This window comes from Mastacembelus armatus, chromosome 18, assembly GCF_900324485.2.
Source record: "Mastacembelus armatus chromosome 18, fMasArm1.2, whole genome shotgun sequence".
In the NCBI taxonomy this organism is placed as follows: Eukaryota; Metazoa; Chordata; class Actinopteri; order Synbranchiformes; family Mastacembelidae; genus Mastacembelus; species Mastacembelus armatus.
Genome location: NC_046650.1, coordinates 465,826 through 492,111, shown reverse-complemented (window position 1 = coordinate 492,111; position 26,286 = coordinate 465,826). Strand labels below are relative to the sequence as shown.

Sequence of the window (26,286 nt, the reverse complement as noted above, 5' to 3'; positions counted from 1 at the left end):
ATTTCTGTTTTGTCACAGCATGACAAAGGCTCCATGGTCCTGTGTTGTTTCTTACAACCAAATTCTAAGAATAAAAATTTTAACAGGGGTTAAATTCTATTATTGAATGAAGTTTTTACAGCTGCTGCTCGTATACTGGTCTGTAACGTTAAGCTCAACTGACACTGTGAAACCTACAAATTGACTCAACTTCTCTTTTGCAACTGTGTGTGTGTGGGTGTATGTGTACAGTGAGGTGTGACAACACAAACGTTTCATTGAAAGGACTGCGAGAAAGAGAGTCAGTACAGCTAAGCAGTAGGAGTGAGGGAGTGAGTGTGTTACACAAACTTCTACTAAAATGACTGAAACTGGCAACAGAGAAACAGATTGTTCCATTTCGAAATTCTGAACAGACAAAAGGCTGAACATACAGCAGAAACCAGCAAGGACTTTTAAGTGAGAGAAAGGGAAGAAAAGAAACACGGAGGATAACAAAAAAAGGGAGGTGTCAAAGTACAATCAAAGGGAGGAAAGGGTAGTCAGGAGTGAACACAACTGTAGACTAAGGTGAGTGTTTTTCTGTTGTTCTTCCTAACATGGATAGGTGAGTGTGATTATTTACATTTAATATATATATATATATATATGTATGTATGTGTGCGTGTGTGTGTGTGTATAGAGAGACAGTATATAGTTTATACATCTCTTGATGCCCCTAAACACATCATCTGTGAAATATATTTTATATATTAGAATATACTGAATATTCACCCATCCATCTATACATCAAATTTTTGTTTTTTTATCTGAAACTGTCAAAATGGTAGCGGTCTTCTGAGTCATTCCTATGACAGTTGAAATACATAGCCTCTCTAGTGTGTTCTCCAGTGTGTTCAGATGCAGCTATGCTCTTACGATACTAGACATGAGAAGTTTGTAGCAACATACACATGCTATACATCCACATAACCAGAAGAAGGTCCACTAAAAGCTCATCAAAACCAATTTTAGGAAGACAAAACACATTTCAAGCAACAAGCAATTAATTGGGCACATGTCAAAAACAAGCTACAGGTGCAAGACCTAAAATATGTCATGAACAATTTTCTAAAACATATTTTGAATTATATATAATAATTTATAATTAAATAAATTTTATAAAATTTCATGCTAATGCAACAAGCTATTCACCATTTGAAAGCTAACACTAAGCAGATTCCAGCAGTACAAGTCCTATTTCTCCAACACTAAAACTCGATGAAAGACCAACCAAGACAAATAAATGTCGCATTTTGAAGCAATGATTACGAATTTTGTCTTTCCTGTTTTCTGATCATAAGCTTAAAAAATGGCCCAGGGGTTAGCACGTTAAAAACTCCAATGGAAGACATCCAGGAGGCATCCTGGAGACCTAAACTGCCTCCTTTCAACATGAAGGCACAGAGATTTTATGATAGCCGCTTATATTTGTGACCTTCACCCAGGAAGTCTACAGTAGGTTACAAGTTACATATATATATCTTAAATAAATTGGCCATGGTCAAATAAATAAATGTAAGTATTTTTAAGTTTAGTTAACCTTCAATAATCCCCAAAGAGAAATTCAAGTAGTCTTAAACAGTAAAAAGTAGCAAGTAGTAACAGTCCAGTTCATATTGATTATTATTATGTTAACAAGTAAGACTTGTATAGTAGCTGTATGTGCTACAGTAAAGTGCATGCATCAACAAGACATTTACTTTAGGCACATCATGTCTCATGATGCAGGTCTTAGACATATCCTGCCACAGACTGTCATAATTGTTTAGACCATTTATCTGTTCTTTTCATCAACTCATTTGCCTCAGTATAGTTACATATTTGGTTATTCTTGAAATAATATTCAAATTATTGTCATGACCCAGAGATGTTGCTGCCTAAAGGGCAGGGCAAGCTTCTAGTTGTTGTGTCTGCCCTCAACTGTCAGCTCTGGAGCCTCGGTTACAGAAACCAGCAGAGGCTAGGGGCATTTGGGCTAAATTCAAGGCCCAGCCTAATTTCTTTCTGGGTTCAAAATACAGAATGTTCAAAGCATTATTTGAAGTCAAATCAAGTATCCCACTGGCTGTCAAGTTAAACCTTACTCAGTAACATACTGTGTTTTTGTATGTGCGTGTGTGTTCATGCCTTTAGATGGAAATCTACACTGTAACAGTAGCAACTGGCACATCAGAATATTCAGGCACAAACAACTACATATTTATGACCCTGGTGGGGGAGAAAGGGGAGAGTGAGCGCACCTTGCTGGATAACCCTGGGCTGGACTTCTGTCGAGGAGCAGTAAGTGTGTGTGACTTGAAAAGAAAGAGTCCATCAACTTGGAATCAAATCTTCTTATATGTTTATTTCTTAATTTATTTCTCTTTTGTTGACTTATTCATGTTTGATGTGCAATTTCTAAACAGAATTCATTAAATATCTTCTATTCTGTGATTCAGTGCAAATGAATGAGACACATTAATTAATTAACCATTAAGCTACAGTGGTCTTGGTGTCAAAAAAAGCCAGCTGAGATGGCATCTCCTGGCATTCACCCAGTGGAGATTTTCCCAGGGGAGGATTTCTTGGTATGTCCAGATTGTGAAGAGAGCCTGGCGAGAAGAGCCACACACAGGACTTATTACTTACAGTATAGTCGCCTATCTGTCCTTGGAGAGTATTCAAATATCATGGATGAGCAGAGCAGAGGTAATGAAGCAATGTTTTTTTTTTAACTTCTTTCTATTTTTGTATCCAACCATCTCTGTTAGGTGGACACGTACAAGGTGACCAGTCACTTGCCTTTAGGCTCTCTACTACTGGTTAGACTGGAGAAAAAGAGGTACTGGGTGGAAGATAACTGGTTCTGTCGCTACGTCACAGTAGAGCCTCCAGGTGGAGACAAAGTTCTGACCTTTCCCTGTTACCGCTGGCTTGTAGGAGACATTAAGGTGGAAATAAGAGAAGGAATAGGTAGGACGAATAACAGTCTGTCTTGTCTCGTCAACTAAAAAAAAAACTACATTTTGTCATAGTTGATATCAGATACTACTCTTAGCTTGTCAGCGTCTAGTCCTAATCATTGAAAAAAAAAGGTTATTAAACATTTTTGGTCATTGTCTTCGTTAACAAAAGTAGCACTAGTCAGAAAAATTTTTCTTCATAGCCAAGCATTATGGTCCAATTTTGTCCTAGCAGAGGCTGACATGCAAATTCTGCTGTGTGAATTAGTCATCCTTTCAGCTGTTTCCATGGGTTGCTGTTATGAGCCAGTGTTGATATGAAATGGTCTCTGCTGAGATTAACTAAAAGTGCAATGCAAACCTAGCCTTCATTTTAGCATGAAAGTGCACGATATTTCCACTACGCATCAAAAGTTCGCCCACACATTCTGCAGAGGTTCAAAGATGTTTTGACTGGCCAGTCCTCTTCTGTAGGTCGTCTAACTGGCATTGTGGTCATATCTTTGCCAAGTGTAAATGCAGTCTGCACAGTGTGATCAACATTAAGAAACATATCTGCACAGCTAGTGAAAGGTCTCCTCTCAAAATGTTAGCTAAAAATTAATGTTGCCTGTGATATTCCTTTCCTTAAATGGAGCACGCCATGTTTGTGACAAGTCTTGTAGCTTCACCAAACTAATTTACATACTGAGATCTGATCACAATGTGTCCCTTTGTCTTTGGACAAACAAGCTGGAATGCTGGGGCTGATATGACTTCTTTCCATTTCCATGAAATTTGTTTATGGATTTTCCAAGTTGTATTTCCTCTATTGCCAGCAGCAGAGAACATCCATCATGAAGCTGTCCACTTTTAAGTGGAGTTCACTCATTCACAAAACCAAATAACTACCCCATTCTCAGCCTAGAAGGGATTTTTACCTCCTCTGTGTTGCTCTTAAGATCTCCAGGCATTCTGAACTGTTAAAAGGAAACTTTTCCTGTCCCCTTAGCTAAAACACTGAGGGATGATTCCTTGCCACAGCTGCTGGCACACAGGAAGACAGAGCTGCAGGAGAGACAGAAGACTTACAGGTGCAATAGCAACACAACACAAAATAGAGCTTCCCTCCAAAGTAAAACTGTTAATTTTTCTGTCACACTGATTTCTGTGTCAGATGGTCAACGTGGGCTCCAGGGATTCCCAGATGTATCGATGCTAAAACTGAAGCAGATTTACCCCAAGATGTCCGCTTTGAAAATGAGAAGAGGAGTGATTTTGAACATTCCTTGAATTATGCGTAGGTGGTGCACAGGGACACACATACTTATATTTCTGTGTGAGAACACTCCTTGACATAATGCATTCCTTAGCATGTTAGAGCAACCTTAACTATCACAAATAAATGCCTAACCCTAACCTAAATCAAAACGTAACCCTAACACTAGGTGTGGGGTTGAATGAGAGGCACAGGACCCATGTGCAGGACAACTCCGCCACTCGACGTACAAACATCGCATATTCGCGTGTTATAGAGTATGCAAAAGCTAGTACGCGAGGCAAGTAGTAGTATGCGAAAAATAGTAGGCGAGAAGTACCCGGATGACCTACTACTTCCGCCCGAATTCTGTATTATGCATACAATAGACAATTTGCTATCCCATGAGGCAATGGGAGAGGAGACGTTCAGGAGACCAGGTGGGAAGGGTGGCAAGGCCTATAGATTAGGAGCAGGGTTCAAGCTGTTTTATCAGGGTGTGGATGGAAAGAGGAATGGAGTAGGAGTTATACTGAAGGAGGATTTTGCTAGGAATGTACTGGAGGTGAAGAGAGTGTCAGATAGGGTGATGAGTCTGAAGTTGGAAGTTGAAGGTGTGATGTTGAATGTTGTCAGTGGTTATGCCCCACAGGTAGGATGTGAGTTAGAAGAGAAGGAGAAATTCTGGAGGGAGATGGATGAGGTGATTCAGGGTATCCCTAGTGGTGAGAGAGTGGTGATTGGGGCAGACTTCAACGAACATGTTGGTGAGGGAAACAGAGGTGATGAGGAAGTGATGGGTAAGTTTGGTATGCAGGACAGGAATGCAGAAGGACAGATGGTGGTAGACTTCGCAAAAAGGATGGAAATGGCTGTAGTGAACACATTTTTCCAGAAAAGGGAGGAGCATCGGGTGACATATATAAGAGTGGAGGCACACAAGTTGATTACATCTTGTGCAGACGTTCCAACCTGAAAGAGATCAGTGACTGCAAAGTAGTGGCTGGGGAGAGTGTAGCCAGACAGCATAGGATGGTGGTGTGTAGGATGACTCTGGTGGTGAGGAAGATGAAGAGGACAAGGGCAGAGCCGAGGACCAAGTGGTGGAAGTTGAAAAAGGAAGAGTGTTGTGTGGCTTTCAGGGAGGAGCTGAAATAGGCTCTGGGAGGTCAGGAAGTTCTTCTGGATGACTGGACAGCTACAACTAAAGTGATCAGGGAGACGGGTAGGAGGGTACTTGGTGTGTCATCTGGAAAGAGGAAAGCAGATAAGGAGACTCGGTGGTGGAATGAGGAAGTTCAGGAGTGTGTTAAGAGGAAAAGTTTAGCTAAGTAGAAGTGGGACCCTAAGAGGACAGAAGAGAACAGACAGGAGTACAGGGAGATGCAGCGTAATGTGAAGGTAGAGGTGGCAAAGGCCAAACAAAGGGCATATGATGATTTGTATGATAGGTTGGACACTAAGGAGGGAGAGGTGGATTTGTACAGGTTGGCGAGGCAGAGAGACAGATGGGAAGGATGTGCAGGGTGATTAAGGACAGGGATGGAAATGTTTTGACAGGTGCCACAAGTGTGATGGAAAGATGGAAGGAATACTTTGAAGAGTTGACGAATGAGGAAAATGTTAGAGAGCACAGAGTAGAAGAGGTGACTTTTGTGGAGCAGGAAGTAGCAAAGATCAGTAAGGATGAAGTGAGGAAGGCGTTGAAGAGGATGAAGAGTGGAAAGGCAGTTAGTCCTGATGACATACCTGTGGAGGTATGGAAGTGTTTAGGAGAGGTGGCAGTAGAGTTTTTGACTGGGCTGCTTAACAAGATCTTGGAGAGTGAGAGGATGCCTGAGGAATGGAGGAGAAGTGTACTGGTGCCCATCTTTAAGAACAAGGGAGATGTGGAGAGTTGTGGAAACAACAGAGGAATAAAGCTGATGAGTCACACAATGAAGTACGAATGAAGAGGTCAGAAGTGAGCATTTGTGAGCAGCAGTATGGTTTCATGCCAAGAAAGAGTACCACAGATGCAATATTTGCTTTGAGAATGCTGATGGAGAAGTACAGAGAAGGCCAGAAGGAGCTGCATTGTGTCTTTGTAGATTTGGAAAAAGCGTATGACAGGGTGCCGAGAGAAGAGCTGTGGTTTTGTATGAGGAAGTCTGGAGTGGCAGAGAAGTATGTTTGAGTGGTGCAGGACATGTATGAGAGCTGTAAGAGCTGTAAGACAGTGGTGAGGTGTGCTGTAGGGGTGACAGAGGAGTTCAAGGTGGAGGTGGGACTGCATCAAGGATCGGCTTTGAGCCCCTTCTTGTTTGCTGTGGTGATGGACAGACTTAACAGATGAGGTTATACAGGAATCTCTGTGGACCATGATGTTTACAGATGACATTGTCATCTGTAGTGAGAGCAAAGAGCAGGTGGAGGAAAATCTAGAGATGTGGAGGTTTGCTCTGGAAAGGAAAGGAATTAAGGTTAGCCGCAGTAAAACAGAGTACATGTATGGAAATGAGAGGGACTCAAGTAGAACGGTGAGGTTACAGGGAGTAGACGTGAAGAGGGTGGAGGGTTTTAAGGACCTAGGGTCAACAGTCCAGAGCAACGGAGAGTGAAAAAGAAGTGAAGAGACGTGTGCAAGCAGGTTGGAACGGGTGGAGGAAAGTGTCAGGTGTGATGTGTGACAAAAGAGGTAGGAAAGGAAAATGAAAGGAAAGGTGTATAAGAGTGGTGAGACCAGCAATGCTGTATGGTTTAGACACTGGCACTGAGAAAAAGACAGGAGGCAGAGCTGGAGGCAGCAGAGCTGAAGATGTTGAGGTTCTGTCTGGGAGTGACGAGGATGGATAGGATCAGGAATGAGTACATCAGAGGGACAGCTCATGTTAGATGTTTTGGAGAAAAAGCCAGGGAAGCCAGATTGAGATGGTTTGGGCATGTTCAGAGGAGTGACAGTGAATACATTGGTAAAAGGATGCTGAGGTTAGAGCTGCCAGGAAGGAGGCCTAGAGGAAGACCAAAGAGGAGATTCTTGGATGTAGTGAAGGAGGACATGAGGATAGTTGGTGTGGGTGTGAAGCATACAGAGGATAGGGTTAAATGGAGGCAGATGATTCGCTGTGGCAACCCCTGAAGGAGGCAGCCGAAAGGAAAAGAAGAAGAACATACTGTTTAAATGGTCGGGAAGTACATACTTATTCAAATGTAGTACCTGCTAGATAATTATGCGATGTTGGACGCAGCCATAAACTCTGCCCTTGACGTACAGGCGAACATAACAGACGTAAGCAAACTTTAATCCTCCAACGAGGAGCAAAGGAAATCGGGATGTATTTATACACTAAAACAAAAGACTAATCAAACACCGGTGAAATTAATCATGCTAATGAAACATAAAGCTGCCTATAACACAACTAGGCGAGACCGGAAGCCAGGTACCAAAATAAAGGTCCAAGACCGGAAACATAATTCTCCCATCATGGCACACATAAACAGAACTGTGGTAAAGTAAGGACAAGACAAATTGTCCTTAATTTATCAAAATGTCCTCAGTTTGAAAGATTTAAGGTCAAAATGGTTCCCACAAAGCTAGAGGTGTATCCCAATATTAATCCTATAATAAATTAATAAACTTGTAGAAGCTGGTCTTACCTTTCCTTGAGATGATTAAACTGTGATTTGGCGCTATACAAATGAATCTGAATTGAATTGAATTGGTTTTTCGGTCCCCATATAAGTGTTACATTAAAAGATCTGTACCCCCACAACATGATGAATGTCAACTGCACCATTTTTTACTGTCAGTTTGCTGGAATTATCTCTGAAGTCAACTGCACCATTTTTTACTGTCAGTTTGCTGGAATTATCTCTGAAGAAGCTGGCCATCAGGTTTGGGAAGTCCTGGAATGACCTGGACGATTTCAAACGGATCTTCTGGAAACTAAGAAGCCCTATAGCTGGTGAATAAATCCACACTACACATTCCTCAGAAAATCTGATGAGGGTTGTGTCTATGTGTCAGCCCTGTGATAGGTGATCTGTCCAGGGTGGAGCCCGCCTCTTGTCAGATGAGACCACCTCTATCACCATTCTAATGCTGTAATATGAGTTTTAGACATAGACGTTGTACCAAACTTCAGGGTGGTGTAGTTGTTCAGTGCTAAAAATAGTAATTATTATTTTTAACAGGTTGCTAATACTTCATTTGTAAATACTGTAGTTTATACCATTTATGTTTTTTTTGACTCAGAGTACTGTATGAAGAACTGGAAGGAGGACTGGTTCTTTGGGTACCAGTGTCTGAATGGTACCAACCCAAGGATGATCCAGAGGTGCACAAAGCTGCCAAAGAACTTCTCCGTCACAGCAAACATGGTGCAGAGCTCCATGGCTCCCAGGACCAATCTGGACAAAGAACTACAAGTAGAGAAATGCAGTATATTTGGCCATAAAGTTTATCTAGGCTTTACCTAACAACACAACTTGAATATTGTTTAATTTGTGGCTTAAAATTGTTTATTTAACTGCCTGTATGTCTTCATGTTTTTTTATTTTTCTGACTCTCTTCTGTCAGGCAGGGAATATCTACTTGTTAGACTATGCCATCATGGATGGAATTCCCACCAACACAATCAACGGTAAACCGCAGTACATTGCTGCTCCATTCTGTCTCCTGTATCAACACCCAGATGAAGGACTCATACCTATTGCTATACAGGTATATCATTACGCTTAGACCTATACTACTGTATATCAAAGTGTTAAATCTTGGGTGGCACAGCGAAGCAGTGGGTAGCAATGTTGCCAGCCCATGTTGCTCCCCATGTCTGCTTGGGTTTCCTCTAGATACTTCAGCTTCCTCCCACAGTCAAAACGCATGCAAGATAGGTTGATTGGTGACTCTAAATTGCCTGAGGGTGTGAGTATTTGTCTGTGTGTCAGCCTTGTGATAGACTGGCAATCTGCCCAGGGAGCACCAGATTGTGGCTACATCTTGGTCCCGACTGTTAAGTTGTGGCCACAACAGCTCTTAGTAAGTTGTGCCACTATAACATCACTAACACTACATTGGAAACAACAGTGGCTAAAACAAAAACTAGCTGAACTTTAGGTCCTACAGATGTAAAGTTCACGTTCCCTTTTATAGTAAAACTGGACTGTGTGTAATTGTCTCCCCCTCCTTGTTCTTAGCTAGAGCAGACTCCAGGCCTTGACACACCCATATTCCTGCCCAAAGACCCACCTTTGGCCTGGGTATTGGCTAAAATGTGGGTGCGTCACTCTGAGTTCCAGGTGTTCCAGCTGCTCTCTCATCTACTCAGGACTCATCTGGTTGTGGAAGTGGTTTGTGTGGCTACTCTGAGACAGCTTCCTGTTGTACACCCTATCTATAAGGTACATAACCACACAAGTCATATTTTTAGATCTAATCTGTCCTGCATACAATTCTGGGGATATAAAGTCATTGTAGGTTTGCATTGCGTTAGTCAAACTAACAATTTTCAAATATTGTCTGGAGCCTTTATTTCCTTTAAATTTCAGAGATTTGACACACATTAGTTATAAGCTTCTTTTTGAGACAAGTCTTTGTTCTAATAGCTCTGTTTCTGTGGTTAAGACAAAACTGTTCACTGTTGTTTAGTATTCAGTAATTTTCAGTTTTAATGCGCAACGTAAGATGGTTCACATTAAAACTGTTATGTCCTCGGGTGTCGGCGGTGCAAGAAAGAGTGGTGAGGACCCAAATGCAGGACACTGCAGGCTTTTATTCCCCCTGGATCGTCCAGGGCTCAGGCAAAACACAAGACACTCTCCGCCACTCGGCGGGCAGGCAGACAGGCAGGCAGACAGACAGGGAAACAGAAACTAACACAATTCCTCGAACGAATGTAACTAACTAACTAACGAAATTCCTCGAACGACTGTAACTGTCCTTGACATCAGTAACGTAACTAATGTTCTGGCAGGGAACAAAGGGAACCGGAGAACTTAAATACTAAACACAAGACACAGGTGAAAGCAATCCACTAATGACAACTGAAACATAAAGGCACCTGGAACTAAACACAGAACAGAAACAGGAAACTAACCAAAATAAGACGCCAGGCAGGGCTCAGAACCGGAAACCCGGTTCAGATCCTGACAAAAAACACTTACAATGGCTTGTAGATCATATGACACCTCTTGAATTTCTCTTCAGGAATTAATAAATCTTATACTGTATATCCATCTATACGCTCTCCCTTTACAGGAAAGCTTTTTTAAACATCTGCAGGATGTGTTAAATTTCACTAATGGAAACTTAAGCCCCAAATGGTATACTGCAGACAATTATTATATACAGTACCAGCCAAAGTTTGGACACTGAATCCAAAGGGAAAGTGTGTCCAAACTTTTGACTGGTGGTGTATACATAGTGCTACAACTCAGTAATCTAATAGAAAAGGAACTAACATAATACCTGAATTTCCCCTAAGGGATTAATAAAGTTTATTCTTTAGAGCAAATAAAAAACTCAAACATAACATAGGGAGAAAAAGGCTCTAGGTGCCCCAGGTCCCAAAGTTAGTCCAAAATATGTCCAGATATTTCACCAAAGATCGTCGGATAAATTTAAATACAGTCTAACAAATTTTATATCTAATAAAACCTTAAAGTCGGGGAAGACCCAGGACACGCTGGAGGGACTATGTCTCCCGGCTGGCCTGGGAACACCTCGGTGTCCCCCCCGGAATAGCTGGAGGAAGTGTCCAGGGAGAAGGAAGTCTGGGTATCCCTGATTGGACTACTGCCCCCGCGACCCGGCCCTGGATAAGTGGAAGAAGATGGATGGATGGATGGATGGATGGATGGATAATCACAGCGACTACAGTTTCTTAATATTTAACAACAGTACAAATACAGTACAGTACGCTGGTTCTTACCTTTCTGTCGTGTTACTTCATACGTGTACTCAAACATCGAGTGTCGCATATCGTTTTGTTCATTAGAATCCATAGAACAAAGTACACCCATGTTTTAGTCCAAATGACGTATTATTATACAGTAAATCCATAAAACCATTGTCCTCCTCATGAAAAGCTGTAATCTGGTTCGTTTTACGATTGATTTCGCCAATTATTCAATAAAGTTTGACATAGCTTCTGTGAAACACGAGGCCTCAATCAAACATGTTTGTTACGTTTCACAGTGTAACTAACCCTAAAACCAATAGAATTCACACCCTCAGAGCAAATCTTAGTCAGGGGGCATAGACTAACTTCAATTGACAGTGGAATCAGCCAATCGTATTGTTCGTTAATGTTGACTGACGCATCTTGTAGCCAATGATGAGGCCTTTCCAACAGTATATGACTCGTTATGTTTGATTATGCATCAGTGGGCTTTAAATGGCCCCCACCGCTACTGTAAATATTGCCTTGACAACGCTGGGCAAGCAGCGCTCGAAGCTAGATGGGGAGGGGAGTCATATTTTACATTTGACAGCGCGCCGACAGTAAACTGGAAAGCTTTTGCTTCAAATGACACCAAGGTCATCAATATAACTCTTGAAATGTAAGAACAACAGCTAGTTTAATTTGGGTATGTGTTTTTCAGCCATGTGCCGAAAAAAGGTGGGCAAATGCATATGGACAAATGGACAAAGCAATAAAATAAATCCAGCCTGTTCTGAAATTTAAAAGGAGTAGAAAACAGTACAACTAAAGAATGTAACTCTAATAACTCTATCAAACCAGAACAAATTAAAAGAGATACTGCTCCTCTAAACCTTGGCTCAAAACTGGCAACACAGGACAATATGGCAACAACAAAGAGCATGAACCAGTAGTATATTTCCACAACAAAAACAATAAAGTTTGCCCCAAATCCCGCCTTTGGCCTCTGACAATGGCATGATTCAGACAAGCAACAGTAATCACAGAGACATAACACACAACAAGGCAAACTGCACATGAGAAGGCACAGCACAGTATAGGTGTGCCGGTGGCATGTAGAGATCCAGTTAGTGAGAAGATTCAAGTGCCAAATGGAAGATGGGGTCCATGGTTGATGATGTTTCAGGTACTGATTCAAAGACCCTTCAGACAAATGATGGCAAGACAGCTCTACCAGTCATGGTTGCGTGGTGATCTCTCTAATTCTAAATGAGCACAAGCCAGAAATGCACGCATACACACACAGCAAGAGGAAATACACTAAAAGCAGAATGATCAGTGGTCATAACACATAGTTACAGAGAACAGTGTATTAATTACGGATTTGAAATGAATCAGACAAGCATGTCTAAGGAATCGTTCATTATACTGACTTCACACATGAATTTGGCTTCAGTTAAAACAGATGTACTCTGAACAGTTTTATATATCTTCCTGCTGCAGCTTCTGGCTCCTCACCTGCGCTACACACTAGAGATCAACTGCAGGGGACGCACACAGCTTCTCTCTGCTAATGGCATCTTTAAACAGGTCTGTCACTCTGAAATATTTTATTTGGGTTTTCACGTTTCAGTTAGTTTTATGTGTGCTTGATATACCTTGCCAGAAGTTATTGTAGGTCCTCCACTTTTCCACAGTGTCATAGTAGTCTTTGATTTGTAAAGTAATGAACAACACGGTGGTAAATAATGATGGTGGTCATAGTCACAGTGATTTTACATGTTTGCGTGAAGGTTGTGTCTACAGGTGGTGATGGCCTGTTGATTCTGGCTCAGAGGGAGTACAAGGTGCTGACCTATCGCTCCTTGCAGCCACATAATGACTTTCCTGACAGAGGAGTGTCACAGCTCCCAAACTATTTCTACAGAGAACACAGTTTGATGCTGTGGGAGGCCATACACAGGTAGGCAACACTATGCTCACATAAACACATTAACACACCACTAGCAGCTGGCAGTACACTGCTGCTGGGTCTACATTCTGAGATATAATATACAGGTATCACTCTAATATATGATAGAGCAATAATTCCTGTACTTGTACATAGCACTGACTCTTTTTTAGGAAGTGGTATTATAAGTAAGAAGTCAATTCTGAATAATGATGCTGAGTCTTCCAATTTTTCACCAGGTGGAGAGCAGGAGATTTAAAATTGTGGCTAGATATAAAATGACAATTTAGCAAGATAAATTAGTTAAATGTTTTAATTTATGAAAGTTTATGTCCCTCCAGTGTAATCACACTAAAACCAAGTAGAAAGTGATTGCAAACCCAAAACATAAGTAACATTTATAGGTCCATCCATCCATCCATCCATCCATCTATCTTCTTCCGCTTATCTGGGGCTGGGTTGCGGGTGTAATAGCCTACACAGGGATGCCCAGACTTCTTTTCCCTGGACCCTAACTCCAGCTCTTCCGGGGGACACCAAGGTGTTCCCAAGCCAGCCGAGAGACAGTCACTCCAACATGTCCTGGGTCTTCCCCGGTGCCTCCTCCTGGTGGGACATCCCCGGAACACCTCCCTAGGAAAGCACCCAGAAGGCATCTGGAAGAGATGCCCAAGCCACATCAGCTGGCTCCTCTCAATGTGGAGGAGCAACGGCTCTACTCCGAGCTCCTCCCAGGTGGCCGAGCTCCTCACCCTATCTCTCAGGGAGCGCCCGACCACCCTCTGAAGGAAGCTCATTTCAGCCGCTTTTATCCAAGATCTTGTCCTTTCAGTCATGACCCAAAGCTCATGAACATAGGTTAGAGTAGGAACATAGATTGACCAGTAAATGGAGAGCTTCATATTTCGACTCGGCTCCTTCTTCACCACAACGGACCGATACATTGACCACATTGCTGCTGCTGATGCACCGATCTGTCTGTCAATCTCACGTTCCGTCCTTCCCTCGCTTGTAAACAAGATCCCAATGATACTTAAACTTTTCCATCTGAGGCAGGGTCTCTCCCCTGACCTGGAGATGGCAGATCCAGTTGAGAACCATGGCCTCAGACTTGGAGGTGCTGATTCTCTTCCCAGCCGCTTCACATTCGGTTGCAAACCGCCCCAGTGCACACTGAAGGTCCTGGCTCAATGAAGCCAACAGGATGACATGATCCTGTGGTCCCCGAACTGGACTCCCTCCGGCCCCTGGCTGTGCCTAGAAATTCTGTCCACAAAAATAATGAACAGAACTGGCAATGTGAGCCAAGCTCCTGCTCTGGTTGTACAGAGACCAGATAGCCCTTAGCAAAGGGCCCTGGACCGCATACTCCCAGAGCACCTCCCACAGGATGTCACGAGGAACGCAGTTGAATACCTGCTCCAAGTCCACAAAGCACATCTGACCTCATAAACTCCCAAAAACCCTCGAGCACTCTGAAGAGAGTTGATCCAGTGTTCCAAATAGAGTTGGTGCAGTGTTCCATAACCGGGATGAAAACTGCATTGTTCCTCCTGAATTCGAGGCTCTGCCATCGGCCAGATTCTCCTCTCCAGCACCCTGGCATAGGCCTTCCCAGGGAAGCTGAGGAGTGTGATCCCTCTATAGTTGGAACACACCCTCGGGTCCTCTTTCTTAGAAAGTGGGACCACCACCCCGGTCTGCTGATCCAGGGGTACTGTCCCCAATTGCATGCGATGTTGAAGAGGCATGTCATCTGGTTGAAGCTCTCTTGGAGGTGGGAGTTGAAGACCTCTTTGACAGAGGGTTTGGCCAAACATTCCGAACAGAATCTCACAATACATTTAGGTCTGCTGAGTCTGTCCCACTTCCTCCTTCAACAATGGATCCAACTCACTAGCAGGTGGTGATCAGTTGACAGCTCTTCACCCGAGTGTACAAGCTGTGACTAGCACAGAAGTCCAGCAACAGCTTAGAACGGAGAGGCCATTCCCCTCCACGTGAGTGTTGAAGTTCCCCCAGCTGACTGACGGAGTCCCTAGTTGGAGCACCTTTCAGCACCTTTCCCAGAGACTCCAAAAAGGCCAAGTACTCTGTATTGCTGCTTGGCCCATAGGCCAAAACAACAGTGAGACACCTGACCCAGAGGTGCAGGGAAGTGACCCTCTCACTCAACGGGGAAAACTCCAACACCTGGCAGCTGAGCTGGGGAGCTATAAGCAAGCCCACTCCAGCCCACTGCCTCTCACTGCAGGCATCTCCAGAATAGAAGAGAGTCCAAACCCCTCAAGGAGTTGGGTTCCAGAGCCCAGGCTGTGCGTGGAGGTGAACCCGACTATCTCTAGTCAGTACCCCTCAACCTCCCGCACAAGCTCAGGCTCCTTCCCCCGCCAGTGAGATGACAGTCCATGCTGACATTCCACTGCCCGATCCACAATGCACCTTAAGGATTCTCCTGGGGGTGGTGGGCCCACAGAAGGGTAGCAGAAGGGTAGCCCCACATCGCCATTATGGGCTTTGTCCAGCTGGGCCCCATGGGGGGAGACCTGGCCATCAGGCACTTTCCTTCAAGCCCCAACCTGGCATGCCTTAGAGATAGGCATCACTGGGAGGAGGCCCTGGGGAAGACCTAGGACAAGCTGGAGGGACTATGTCTCTCGGTTGGCCTGGGAACACCTCGGTGTACCCCCGGAAGAGCTGGAGGAAATGTCCAGGGAAAAGGAAGTCTGGGTATTCAATTCAATTCAATTCAATTCAATTCAATTCAATTCAATTCAATTCAATTCAATTCAATTCAATTTTATTTGTATAGCGCCAAATCACAATACAAATCATCTCAAGGCACTTTACAAAAACTAAATCTAAAAACCCAACAATTCCCTTATGAGCAAGCACTTTGCGACAGTGGAGAGGAAAAAACTCCCTTTAACGGAAGAAAAAACCTCCAGCAGAACCGGGCTCAGTTTGGGCGGCCATCTGCCTCGACCGGTTGGGGTGAGTGGATAGAGCAGAGATAAAAGAACAGCAACAATAAACAACAAATAGACACTGCAGGTTGGTGGGACCAGTAACTGCACATCAGCGATATACAGCTCCAGGACCAGGGACACCTGCAGAAGGTACAGAGAGAATAGAGAGAGAGGGAGAGAGCACAAACTAGGGGAGAGAGAGAACACAAGGTTAGTAAGATTCAATGGTGGAATATACATGAGGTGGGAGGAGAGAAGAGAGGGGAGGGGAAGGGAAAGGGGGGGGTTAGGGTAGGGGAGCTCAGTGCACCGATGGTCCTCGGGCAGTCTAGGCCTATAGCAGCATAACTAAGGGATGGTTCAGGGTTGCCTGAAGCCAGCCCTAACTATACGCTTTGTCAAAGAGGAAGGTTTTAAGTCTAGCCTTAAAAGTATAGAGAGTGTCTGCCTCCTGAACCCAGGCTAGGAGCTGGTTCCATAGGAGAGGAGCTTGATAACTAAAGGCTCTGCCTCCCATTCTGCTTTTGGAAACTCTGGGAACCACAAGTAGACCTGCACTCTGAGAGCGAAGTGGTCTATTGGGATAATATGGTACTATGAGGTCTTTAAGGTATGAAGGAGCTTGATTATGAAGGGATTTGTATGTGAGAAGAAGGATTTTAAATTCTATTCTATATTTTACAGTGAGCCAATGAAGAGAAGCCAATATAGGAGAAATATGATCTCTCCTGCTAGTTCCTGTCCTGTATCCCTGCTTAGGTTACTGCCCCTGTGACCCAGCCCCGGATAAGCGGAAGAAGATGGATGGATGGATGGATGGATGGATGGTTGGATGAATGGATGGATTGTTTTTGATTTTTTCAGTTTGGGTATGAGAGGTTAGGTTTGTGTTAGTCTGGCAAACTGCTGTATGATGTTTTTTCGATGTCCATGTAATTTTAGGACTGCACCTATACCTTTTACTGTGAGTAGTAACTAGATGCAATTCCTCCTTCAGTTTTGTCTCAGGTATGTTAAGCCTCTACTACCAGTCAGACCAGGATGTGCAAGAGGACCTGGAGCTCCAAGCCTGGATCAGAGACATATCACAGGAGGGCTTCACAGATCTTCCTAACTTTGGTCAGTAATCAGTATCCTGCATTTTCATTCTGAAATGCATGAGACATGAGTTATTACAAAAAAATAACTCCAAAAATGAACTCATTAATTTTTACAATATCAGAAGGAAAAAATCATAAACTAGGCATGCTAGCTTCTCAGTTTTATGTATAGTATGATGGGATGGCCTTTGAAGCTGGTTTTCCTTCTCACATAGTTGATGAGGAAGAAATATTACCCACTGCTTTGTTTTTAAGATTTCAAAAAAAATGGAGGCATATATCATAGAGCAATAAGCTAAACCATGTTGTGTCTGTGGAGGTTCTCAGTCGGCCAGGTGAAGTTATCTAGAGGTTGACTCAACCTCTAGATAAGCCATGTTGTGGATTCACAAACAAGCTAGGTATATTTCTAAAACTAACAATGCATCAAAATCAGTGATGTTACTAATCTTTGACACACAGATTTATGCAAAAAAAGTTGAAAAAATATTTATCTGATATATTTTTACAGCAGTTTATTTTAGTAGATGTTTTCATCCCGAACATAACGAAAAGGTAGTGTTTTTGAGCAGTGCACAAGCGTTAAGACTGGAAGGAGGTGGAAATAGCTATCCTGTCAAAAATAAACCTACCAACAAGTCTAATTTAATATAAAATGTGTCTTTTGTTTAATCTGTACAAAAACACAACTATACAATACTACACGTGTACACAATGTTGGTACCCTTTCAATTCATTCCAATTTTATTTGTATAGCGCCAAATCACAATACAAATCATCGCAAGGCACTTTACAAAAACAAAAAAAACAACAAATCCCTTATGAGCAAGCACTTGGCGACAGTGGAGAGGAAAAACTCCCTTTAACGGAAGAAAAAACCTCCAGGAGAACCGGGCTCAGTTTGGCCAGCCATCTGCCTCGACCGGTTGGGGTGAGTGGATAGAGCAGAGAGAAAAGAACAGCAACAATAAACAACAAATAGACACTAAAGGTTGGTGGGGCCAGTAACTACACATCAGCGATATACAGCTCCAGGACCGGGGACACCTGCAGAAGGTACAGAGAGAGAGAGGGAGATAGGACAAACTATGGTTGGGGGGGAGGCTCAGTGCACCGATGGTCCTCGGGCAGTCTAGGCCTATAGCAGCATAACTGAGGAATGGTTTAGGGTTACCTGAAGCCAGCCCTAACTATACGCTTTTTAGGTTTTAAGTCTAGCCTAAAAAGTATAGAGTGTCTGCCTCCTGAACCCAGACTGGGAGCTGGCTCCACAGGAGAGGAGCTTGATAGCTAAAGGCTCTGCCTCCCATTCTGCTTTTGGAAACTCTGGGAACCACAAGTAGACCTGCACTCTGAGAGCGAAGTGGTCTATTGGGATAATATGGTACTATGAGGTCTTTAAGGTATGAAGGAGCTTGATCATGAAGGGATTTGTATGTGAGAAGAAGGATTTTAAATTAAATTCTGTATTTTACAGGGAGCCAATGAAGAGAAGCTAACATAAGAGAAATATGATCTCTCTTGCTAGTTCCTGTCAGGACTCTGGCTGCAGCATTCTGGATTAACTGGAGGCTTTATATGGAGATATTGGGACATCCAGATAGTAATGAGTTACAGTAATCTAACCTTGAGGTAACAAATGCATGTACTAGTTTTTCTGCGTCATTTTGACTCCAAGGTTTTTCACAGTAGTGCTGGTTATGCCATCTAAAGTAGCTATAATTTTAGAAAAGTTATTTCTGAGGTTTTTAGGCTCAAATACAATAACCTCTGTTTTCTCTGAATTTAAAAGTAGAAAGTTACTGATCATCCAGGCCTTTATGTCAGACACACTTGAAGTCTGGTTAACTGGTTTGTGTTAACAGGTTTAATAGATAGATATAACTGAGTGTCATCTGCATAGCAGTGGTAATTAATAGAGTGCTTCCTAACGACATAGCCTAAAGGAAGCATGTACAGGGTGAACAGAATCGATCCTAGCACAGAGCCTTGTGGAACTCCATAATTAACTTTTGTGCATGTGGAAGGTTCATCATGGACATGAACGAACTGGAATCTATCTGATAAATAGGATTGGAACCATTTTAATGCTGTTCCTCTGATACCAGTCACATGCTCCAATCTCTGTAATAAGATGTTGTGGTCAGTAGTGTTGAATGCAGCACTAAGGTCTAGGAGGACAAGTATAGAAACAAGTCCATTATCTAAGGTTAAGAGAACATTGTTGGTGACTTTTAACAGTGTTGTTTCTGTACTATGATGTGCTCTAAATCCTGATTGAAAATCTTCAAATAGTTCATTCCTTTGTAAATGGTCTGATAGCTGCTTAGCAACAGCTTTTTCAAGAATTTTAGAAATAAATGGTAGGTTGGATATTGGTCTATAATTAATTAATTATAATATAATTATAATATAATATAATAATTATAATTGGTCTATAATGAATTATAATTAAGACTTCTGGATCAAAACTAGGCTTTTTGAGTAGGGGTTTGATTACTGCAATCTTAAAAGCTTGTGGTACGTAGCCTGATACTAGAGATAAATTTACTAAGTCTAATAAAGATGAGTTTATTAATGGCAGGGTGTCTTTAAGCAGTCTAGTCGTGATGGGGTCTAAGAGACACGTTAATGATTGGAATGAGTGGAATTTTCTTCCGAATGCTGCATGATCCATTATCTTAAATTCAAAAGTTATTACAGAATGATCTGACAAAATAGGATTTGGGAGAAAAACTATTAGATGTTCAATTCCGATGCCATAAATCAGAATAAGATCAAGGGTGTGTTTGAAACACCCTGGGTTTAATAAACCCTGGGGTGGGTTTATTAACATTTTGAGCGAAACCAGTTGAATCTAATATAGAATTAAATGCAGTGCTGAGGCTGTTATTTTCAACATCTACATGAATGTTAAAATCTCCCACTATAATGACTTTATCTGAACTAAGCACTAAATCAGACAGGAAGTCTGGAAATTCAGTTAAAAACTGAGTAAGGGACAGGTGGACGGTACACAATGACAAGTAGAACTGGTTTTTGTGTTTTCCAGTTTGGATGTGAGAGACTAAGAGTGAGGCTTTCAAATGAGTTATAATTGTTCTGAGGATGAAAGTTTAATAAGTCTGAGTGGAAGATTGTAGCTACTCCTCCACCTCGACCTGTGCTTTTAGGAACATGACAAATTTTATGACTGAGGGGGGGTTGATTCATTCAGACTGACATATTCATCTTGCTGTAACCAGGTTTCAGTAAGATAAAGTAGGTCAATTTGGTGATCAGTTATCAAATCATTTACTAACAAAGATTTAGATGAAAGGGACCTAATATTTAATAGTCCACATTTGACAGTTCTGTTTTTCTGTTCAATAAGAGGAGTGGTCTTAATTTTTATTACGTTTTTGTGAATAACTCCTCTTCTGTTAACTTCTGATTTATTTGATTTATATGTTCGAGGGGCAGACACAGTCTCTATGTGGTTTGAGGGGGGCGGCGGCTCTAAGGAAACTGCAGAGAGGCGTTTTAGACTGAATCTCTGCATCCCGGTCCCCACCCTGGATTGTCAGGCTTTAGGTCGGCTAATAAACTCGGCCAAATCTCTAGAGATGAGAGCTGCACCATCCAAAGTGCATGGATGCCGTCCCTGGCTACCATTGAAGCCCACATCGTTTGCTGGACTCCACCTAGACAGCCAGCGATGGAACGACAACATGCGGATAAACATATCATCGCTGGTCAGATTGGGGAGGGGTCCAGAGAAAACTACGGAGTCCGACATTAATTTAGCAAAGTTACACAGCGACTCAACATTAATTTTAGTGACCTCCGATTGGCGTAATCGGGTGTCATTGCTGCCAACGTGAATAATAATTTTCCCATATTTACGATTAGCCTTAGCCAGCAGCTTCAGATCTGACTCGATGTCGCCCACTCTGGCCCCAGGAATACATTTGACTATGGTCGCTGGTGTCTCTATTTTCACGTTCCTGACTATGGAATCGCCAATTATCAAAGTCGGTTTCTCAGCGGGTGTGTCGCTGAGCGGGGAAAATCTATTAGAAACGTGAACAGGCAGGTGATGAGCCGTGGGCTTCTGCTTAGGAGTACGTTTCCGTCGGACCGTCACCCAGGCTAATTCTCCGGGCTGCTCCGGAGCTGCCCTTGGAACCTCTAACAGACCCTGAGCTCGGTGGCTCCACACCTGCTAACGGGGCTAGGCTAGCTGGCTTTTGTTCAAAGGTGCGGAGCTGCGCATCGAAACCAGTGATCCTCGCCCCCAAGGCTGACACAACCTTACACTTATTACAGGTATCATTATCACTAAAGAAGGCAGAGGAATAACTAAACATGTGGCACACCGAGCGAGAGAGAGAGAGAGAGGGAGAAGTCACGTTACTAGCTAACTAAGCTAACTGGTAGGCTAACGAACGCTAAGTCTGATAATAACAATAAATACCGGTCAAAATAGAAAGGTACTTGACTAGTACCGGAATGTGTAGCGGTTAATGAATTGTTTAGAGACTTTAGTTAGTTTTTAAGTGTGTTAGACTATAGCTAGTCTGTTGCTAATCTGTAGACGAACTATACAGCGCGACACGCTTGCAATAGGAAGTGAATCGTTTACCCGGAAACAGTTCCACCTTTCCATTAAACAAAGAAAAACCCACAATGGTCACTGAAATAACTTGAAACTTACAAAAGTAATATTACATAAAAAATGACTGAAAATTAATTGGTTAAAAACAACGAAACTGGCCTGGAGAAAAATGATGGTACCTCTAGAAAAGATTTGACCATAGTCCCATGTTAATCAAAAACAATCCATCCATTCATCCAACCATCCATCCATCCATCCATCCATCCATCTTCTTCCGCTTATCCGGGGCTGGGTCACAGGGGCAGTAACCTAAGCAGGGATACAGGACAGGAACTAGCAGGAGAGATCATATTTCTCCTATATTGGCTTCTCTTCATTGGCTCACTGTAAAATATAGAATAGAATTTAAAATCCTTCTTCTCACATACAAATCCCTTCATAATCAAGCTCCTTCATACCTTAAAGACCTCATAGTACCATATTATCCCAATAGACCACTTCGCTCTCAGAGTGCAGGTCTACTTGTGGTTCCCAGAGTTTCCAAAAGCAGAATGGGAGGCAGAGCCTTTAGTTATCAAGCTCCTCTCCTATGGAACCAGCTCCTAGCCTGGGTTCAGGAGGCAGACACTCTCTATACTTTTAAGGCTAGACTTAAAACCTTCCTGTTTGACAAAGCATATAGTTAGGGCTGGCTTCAGGCAACCCTGAACCATCCCTTAGTTATGCTGCTATAGGCCTAGACTGCCCGAGGACCATCGGTGCACTGAGCTCCCCTACCCAAAGGGAGTAATAAGTAATAGTTTTAGTTTTTGGAAAGTGCCTTGAGATGATTTGTATTGTGATTTGGCGCTATACAAATAAAATTGAATTGAATTTAATTAAAGTAAAGCGTGTCCTGTAATTAGCATCAGTGGTGTCTTCAAACTTGTGTTGAATCTGTGCAGGGTACAATGAAATCTCAAGACTATCTGGGCATTCTGGAGCGAAATGTGCTGCCCAGTGTCAGAAAGCTTGACCTCAGTCTCAGGTCATAGGTCCTCCAACAGGACTATGGCCCAAAACACACATCTAAAAACATCCAAAAACACTAAGAACAAAACACTGGACCATTCTGAGTGGCCTTCTATGAACCCTGATCTAAATCCGAAATCCACATCTGTGGAAAGAGCCGAAGCATGCAGCCTGGAGAAGGCACCCTTCAAACCTGAGACAGCTGGAGCAGTTTGCTCTTGAGGAGTGGGCCAAAATACCTGTCTGATTTTCATTCATTTTCAGTAAATTTGTATTTATTATTACTTTTGTCAGTTTCAAGTTATTTCAGTGACCACTGTAGGTTTTTCTTTACCAACAATTTTGTGCATGTGTGCATAATGAAATACAACTTTGAATGGAACAATGTGGGTGGCCAACTTTAATCTTCTTAAACAATGCTTACCATATTGTGAGCTTCTAGAAGGGTAAAGATGTTTAACAAATATATATATATATATATATATGTACTCCATATGATATTATGTGTATTATCTTATTATCTTATCATATGTATATTATCTACTTCATAATGGGTGTATTTCAGGTCTGGCCAATAAGCTGAGCACCAGGGAGGAACTTTCCACCTTGCTGGCAGTGGCCATTTTCACTAGTACAGCTCAGCATGCTGCTACTAACAATGGACAGGTGCTGAACACAACACACTGACACTGTGGTGGTTTGTTATTTTTAAATACTACAAAATGGGTTTAACTCTGTTTTTGTTTGTTTGAATTAGTTTGACTGGTGTGCTTGGATTCCCAACACCCCCTGCACCATGAGACAGCCCCCACCAACAGACAAAGATGCTGTTACCATGGAGATGATCATGGCCACCCTTCCTGATGTCAGCCAGTCCTGTGTGCAGATGGCTATCACATGGCATTTGGGGCGAACACAACCAGATGCAGTGAGTACACCTCTATCTGTTTTATATAATTTTTTATATACAAAATCTGACAAGTGAAAGGGTTAATTCACTTAAAGAACAACAGCTGTCTTCTTGAACAAATACTTATTCCATATATTTATTCAAAGTTTCTTACCCCAGCTAGTTGGCAGCCCAAACATAGCCCAGATCTGCTGGAGGTTTCTTCCATTAAAGGGAGTTTTTCCTGTCCAAGTGCAGGATTTGTTGAATGTGCCTTAAGATAATTTTTATTGTGAATTTTTAATTGTGAATTAAATAGAATTTAGGTTGAATCTGTGGGGTGGAATCAACAGATACAGTGTTCATCAGTGGTTGATTCAACAGCAGTGTCTTTTAGGGAATCAGTTCTCTGTTGTGTGGATGATCCAGTTATATTTCTTCACAGCAACTATTTTTTATATAATATGCCTATGCATAAGACTCCTTAAAAATTTTAAAAAATTGTAAAGTGACATTGAGCAATATTAAACATATATAAAAAAATTTTCCCTTCTCACCCCTATGGGTGGTGTGTGTCTTCCTCAATCTCGGGTCCTCTACCAGAGGCCTGGGAGTTTGAGAGAGGGTGCCGATTACCATGGGGACCACTGTTGCTTTTACCTTCCACATCTTTTCTAGTTCTTCTTTCAACCTTTGGTATTTCTCAAGCTTCTCATGTTTTTTCTTTCTGATGTTGCTATCATTTGGGATTGCTACATTTACCACTACGGCCTTCTTCTGCTGGTTGTCCACCACTATGTCCGGTTGGTTAGCCATCACCAGTTTGTCGATCTGTATCTGGAAGTTCAATTCAATTCAATTCAATTTTATTTGTATAGCGCCAAATCACAATACAAATCATCTCAAGGCACTTTACAGAAACTAAAACTAAAAACCCAACAATTCCCTTATGAGCAAGCACTTGTGGAGAGGAAAAACTCCCTTTAACGGAAGAAAAAACCTCCAGCAGAACCGGGCTCAGTTTGGGCGGCCATTTGCCCCGACCAGTTGGGGTGAGTGGATAGAGCAGAGAGAAAAGAACAGCAACAATAAACAACAGTGGGAAGTCCCACAGGATCTTAGCTCGGTCATTCTCCACCACCTTTGGAGGTGTGTCCCATTTTGACCTTGGGATCTCCAGCCCATACTCGGTCCAGAAAGGAATGGGTAAGGACACCAGGGGAGCAAAACATCAGAGACTGTAAGACCAGACAGACCAACCTATGCACCACCTGGATTGATTACAAGAAAGCCTACAACTCAATGCCTCACACATGGATCCTGGAATGCCTGGAGCTATACAACATCAGTAGGACTCTAAGAACCTTCATAAGGAACTCAATGGGACTGGCTTACAGCTTGATGTCACCCATGTACAGGAGGTGGCTGATGGTTGCTCCATTTTGTAGTCGGTACCCAAAGCCAGTCTTAGTGATGATCTGGCTGAGGGGGTTCAGGCCTATGCAGAACAGCAGCAGGGACAGAGCATCTCCTTGGTAGATGGTTGGTAGACGGTTGGTTAATGAAGTATTGTGAAATTAGCTTGAGGTTGGCCACTAGGGTTGTTTTCCACAGTCCCATTGAGTTCCTTATGAAGGTTCTTAGAGTCCTATTGATGTTGTATAGCTCATGTATTGAGCCATGTATGTACGCACACACACACACACACAAACACACATATATATATATATATATATGTATATGTGTGTGTGTGTATGTATATATATATATATATATATATATATATATATATATGTGGTAAGTCACAAAAGGAAAAATTATATTTTATGGGGTGTCAGATTGTAAACAATGTAAAATAAACAAAATGGTTATTTCTGGTTTTCTCTTGCCTAGATTGCTTTGGGTCAATACACAGAGGAGCACTTCACTGAAGGGCGGGCCAAGGAGCTGATTGACAAGTTCAGAACAGAGCTGAAGGAGATTGAGGACAGCATCCTGCGTCAGAATGAAGGACTGGATCTGCAGTACCTCATCCTTTTGCCCAGCCGCATAGAGAACAGCATAACTATATAGAAATATTAATAGGCTCAATCATACATTAACTCTGAGATCTGTAATAACATTTATTTCTTTTGAGGGATGAAAATTTTTGGCAAGTTATTAATTAAACCCTGTATGATTTATGACAAGTTTTTACTTAACAGCAACATTCATTAGAGGAGTGTCTATGATGTTTGTGTCATGTCCACCTTAACAACATGGCCAGTGTCTACTGAATGTGGTTGGACATGTTAAGTGTGTGTTAGAACCTATTGGTATCAGTGTCTAGTTGGCATAAGTTGTCAGTCACAAGATTTTTTATTAAATTGGTAAAAGATCATCACCCAGGAGTCAGCGGTCATCTGGAAGGGTGTATTCATGTTTTAAGTACTGTAGTGTGGTATAGTGTATTCATCTTTTAAGTTGAAGACAGTGGAGCAAACAAAAGTGTAGGACTTTGGAAAATGCTCTGAATGAACACTGATGGGCTAACAGTTTAACAGAATGCCTGACCAATGTCAGCAGCTGCAGCAAAGCTGGACTGCGTTTGCTGACCATTCTGAGAAATAAACTGAAATAAGTTAACAACTTGATCCAAAACATTCCAACAATGCAAAACACATTATCTACATAGTAAAGAAGGTAAGAATGATCAAAAGACAAAAACAC

General features: G+C 42.2%; 1 protein-coding gene across 2 annotated transcripts; it reads left to right on the top strand.

Annotated features, from left to right (window-relative positions):
• The first annotated feature begins 272 nt into the window (after positions 1-272).
• On the top strand, positions 273-25,960 carry alox12 (arachidonate 12-lipoxygenase). Of its 2 annotated transcripts, none has more exons than XM_026320893.1 (15): positions 273-549; positions 2,155-2,301; positions 2,772-2,973; positions 3,955-4,036; positions 4,120-4,242; positions 8,038-8,144; positions 8,435-8,607; positions 8,759-8,902; positions 9,478-9,579; positions 12,564-12,650; positions 12,854-13,023; positions 16,978-17,099; positions 23,254-23,354; positions 23,446-23,616; positions 25,471-25,960. In XM_026320893.1, the coding sequence occupies exons 2-15, from the start codon at positions 2,155-2,157 to the stop codon at positions 25,648-25,650; spliced, it is 1,911 nt and encodes a 636-aa protein (XP_026176678.1). In that variant the 5' UTR covers positions 273-549; the 3' UTR covers positions 25,651-25,960. The 2 variants fall into 2 exon arrangements, with proteins under 2 accessions (XP_026176678.1, XP_026176669.1); XM_026320884.1 differs by having other exon boundaries at positions 9,376-9,579.
• Positions 25,961-26,286: the final 326 nt, after the last annotated feature.

Bases quoted from the DNA above. Each gene is read 5' to 3' on its own strand.
- alox12 (XM_026320884.1), top strand. From the start codon at position 2,155: ATGGAAATCTACACTGTAACAGTAGCAACTGGCACATCAGAATATTCA. The intron at 4,243-8,037 runs GTAGGTGGTGCA...TTTTACTGTCAG, and splicing joins GAACATTCCTTGAATTATGC to TTTGCTGGAATTATCTCTGA. The intron at 12,651-12,853 runs GTCTGTCACTCT...GTTTGCGTGAAG, and splicing joins CTAATGGCATCTTTAAACAG to GTTGTGTCTACAGGTGGTGA.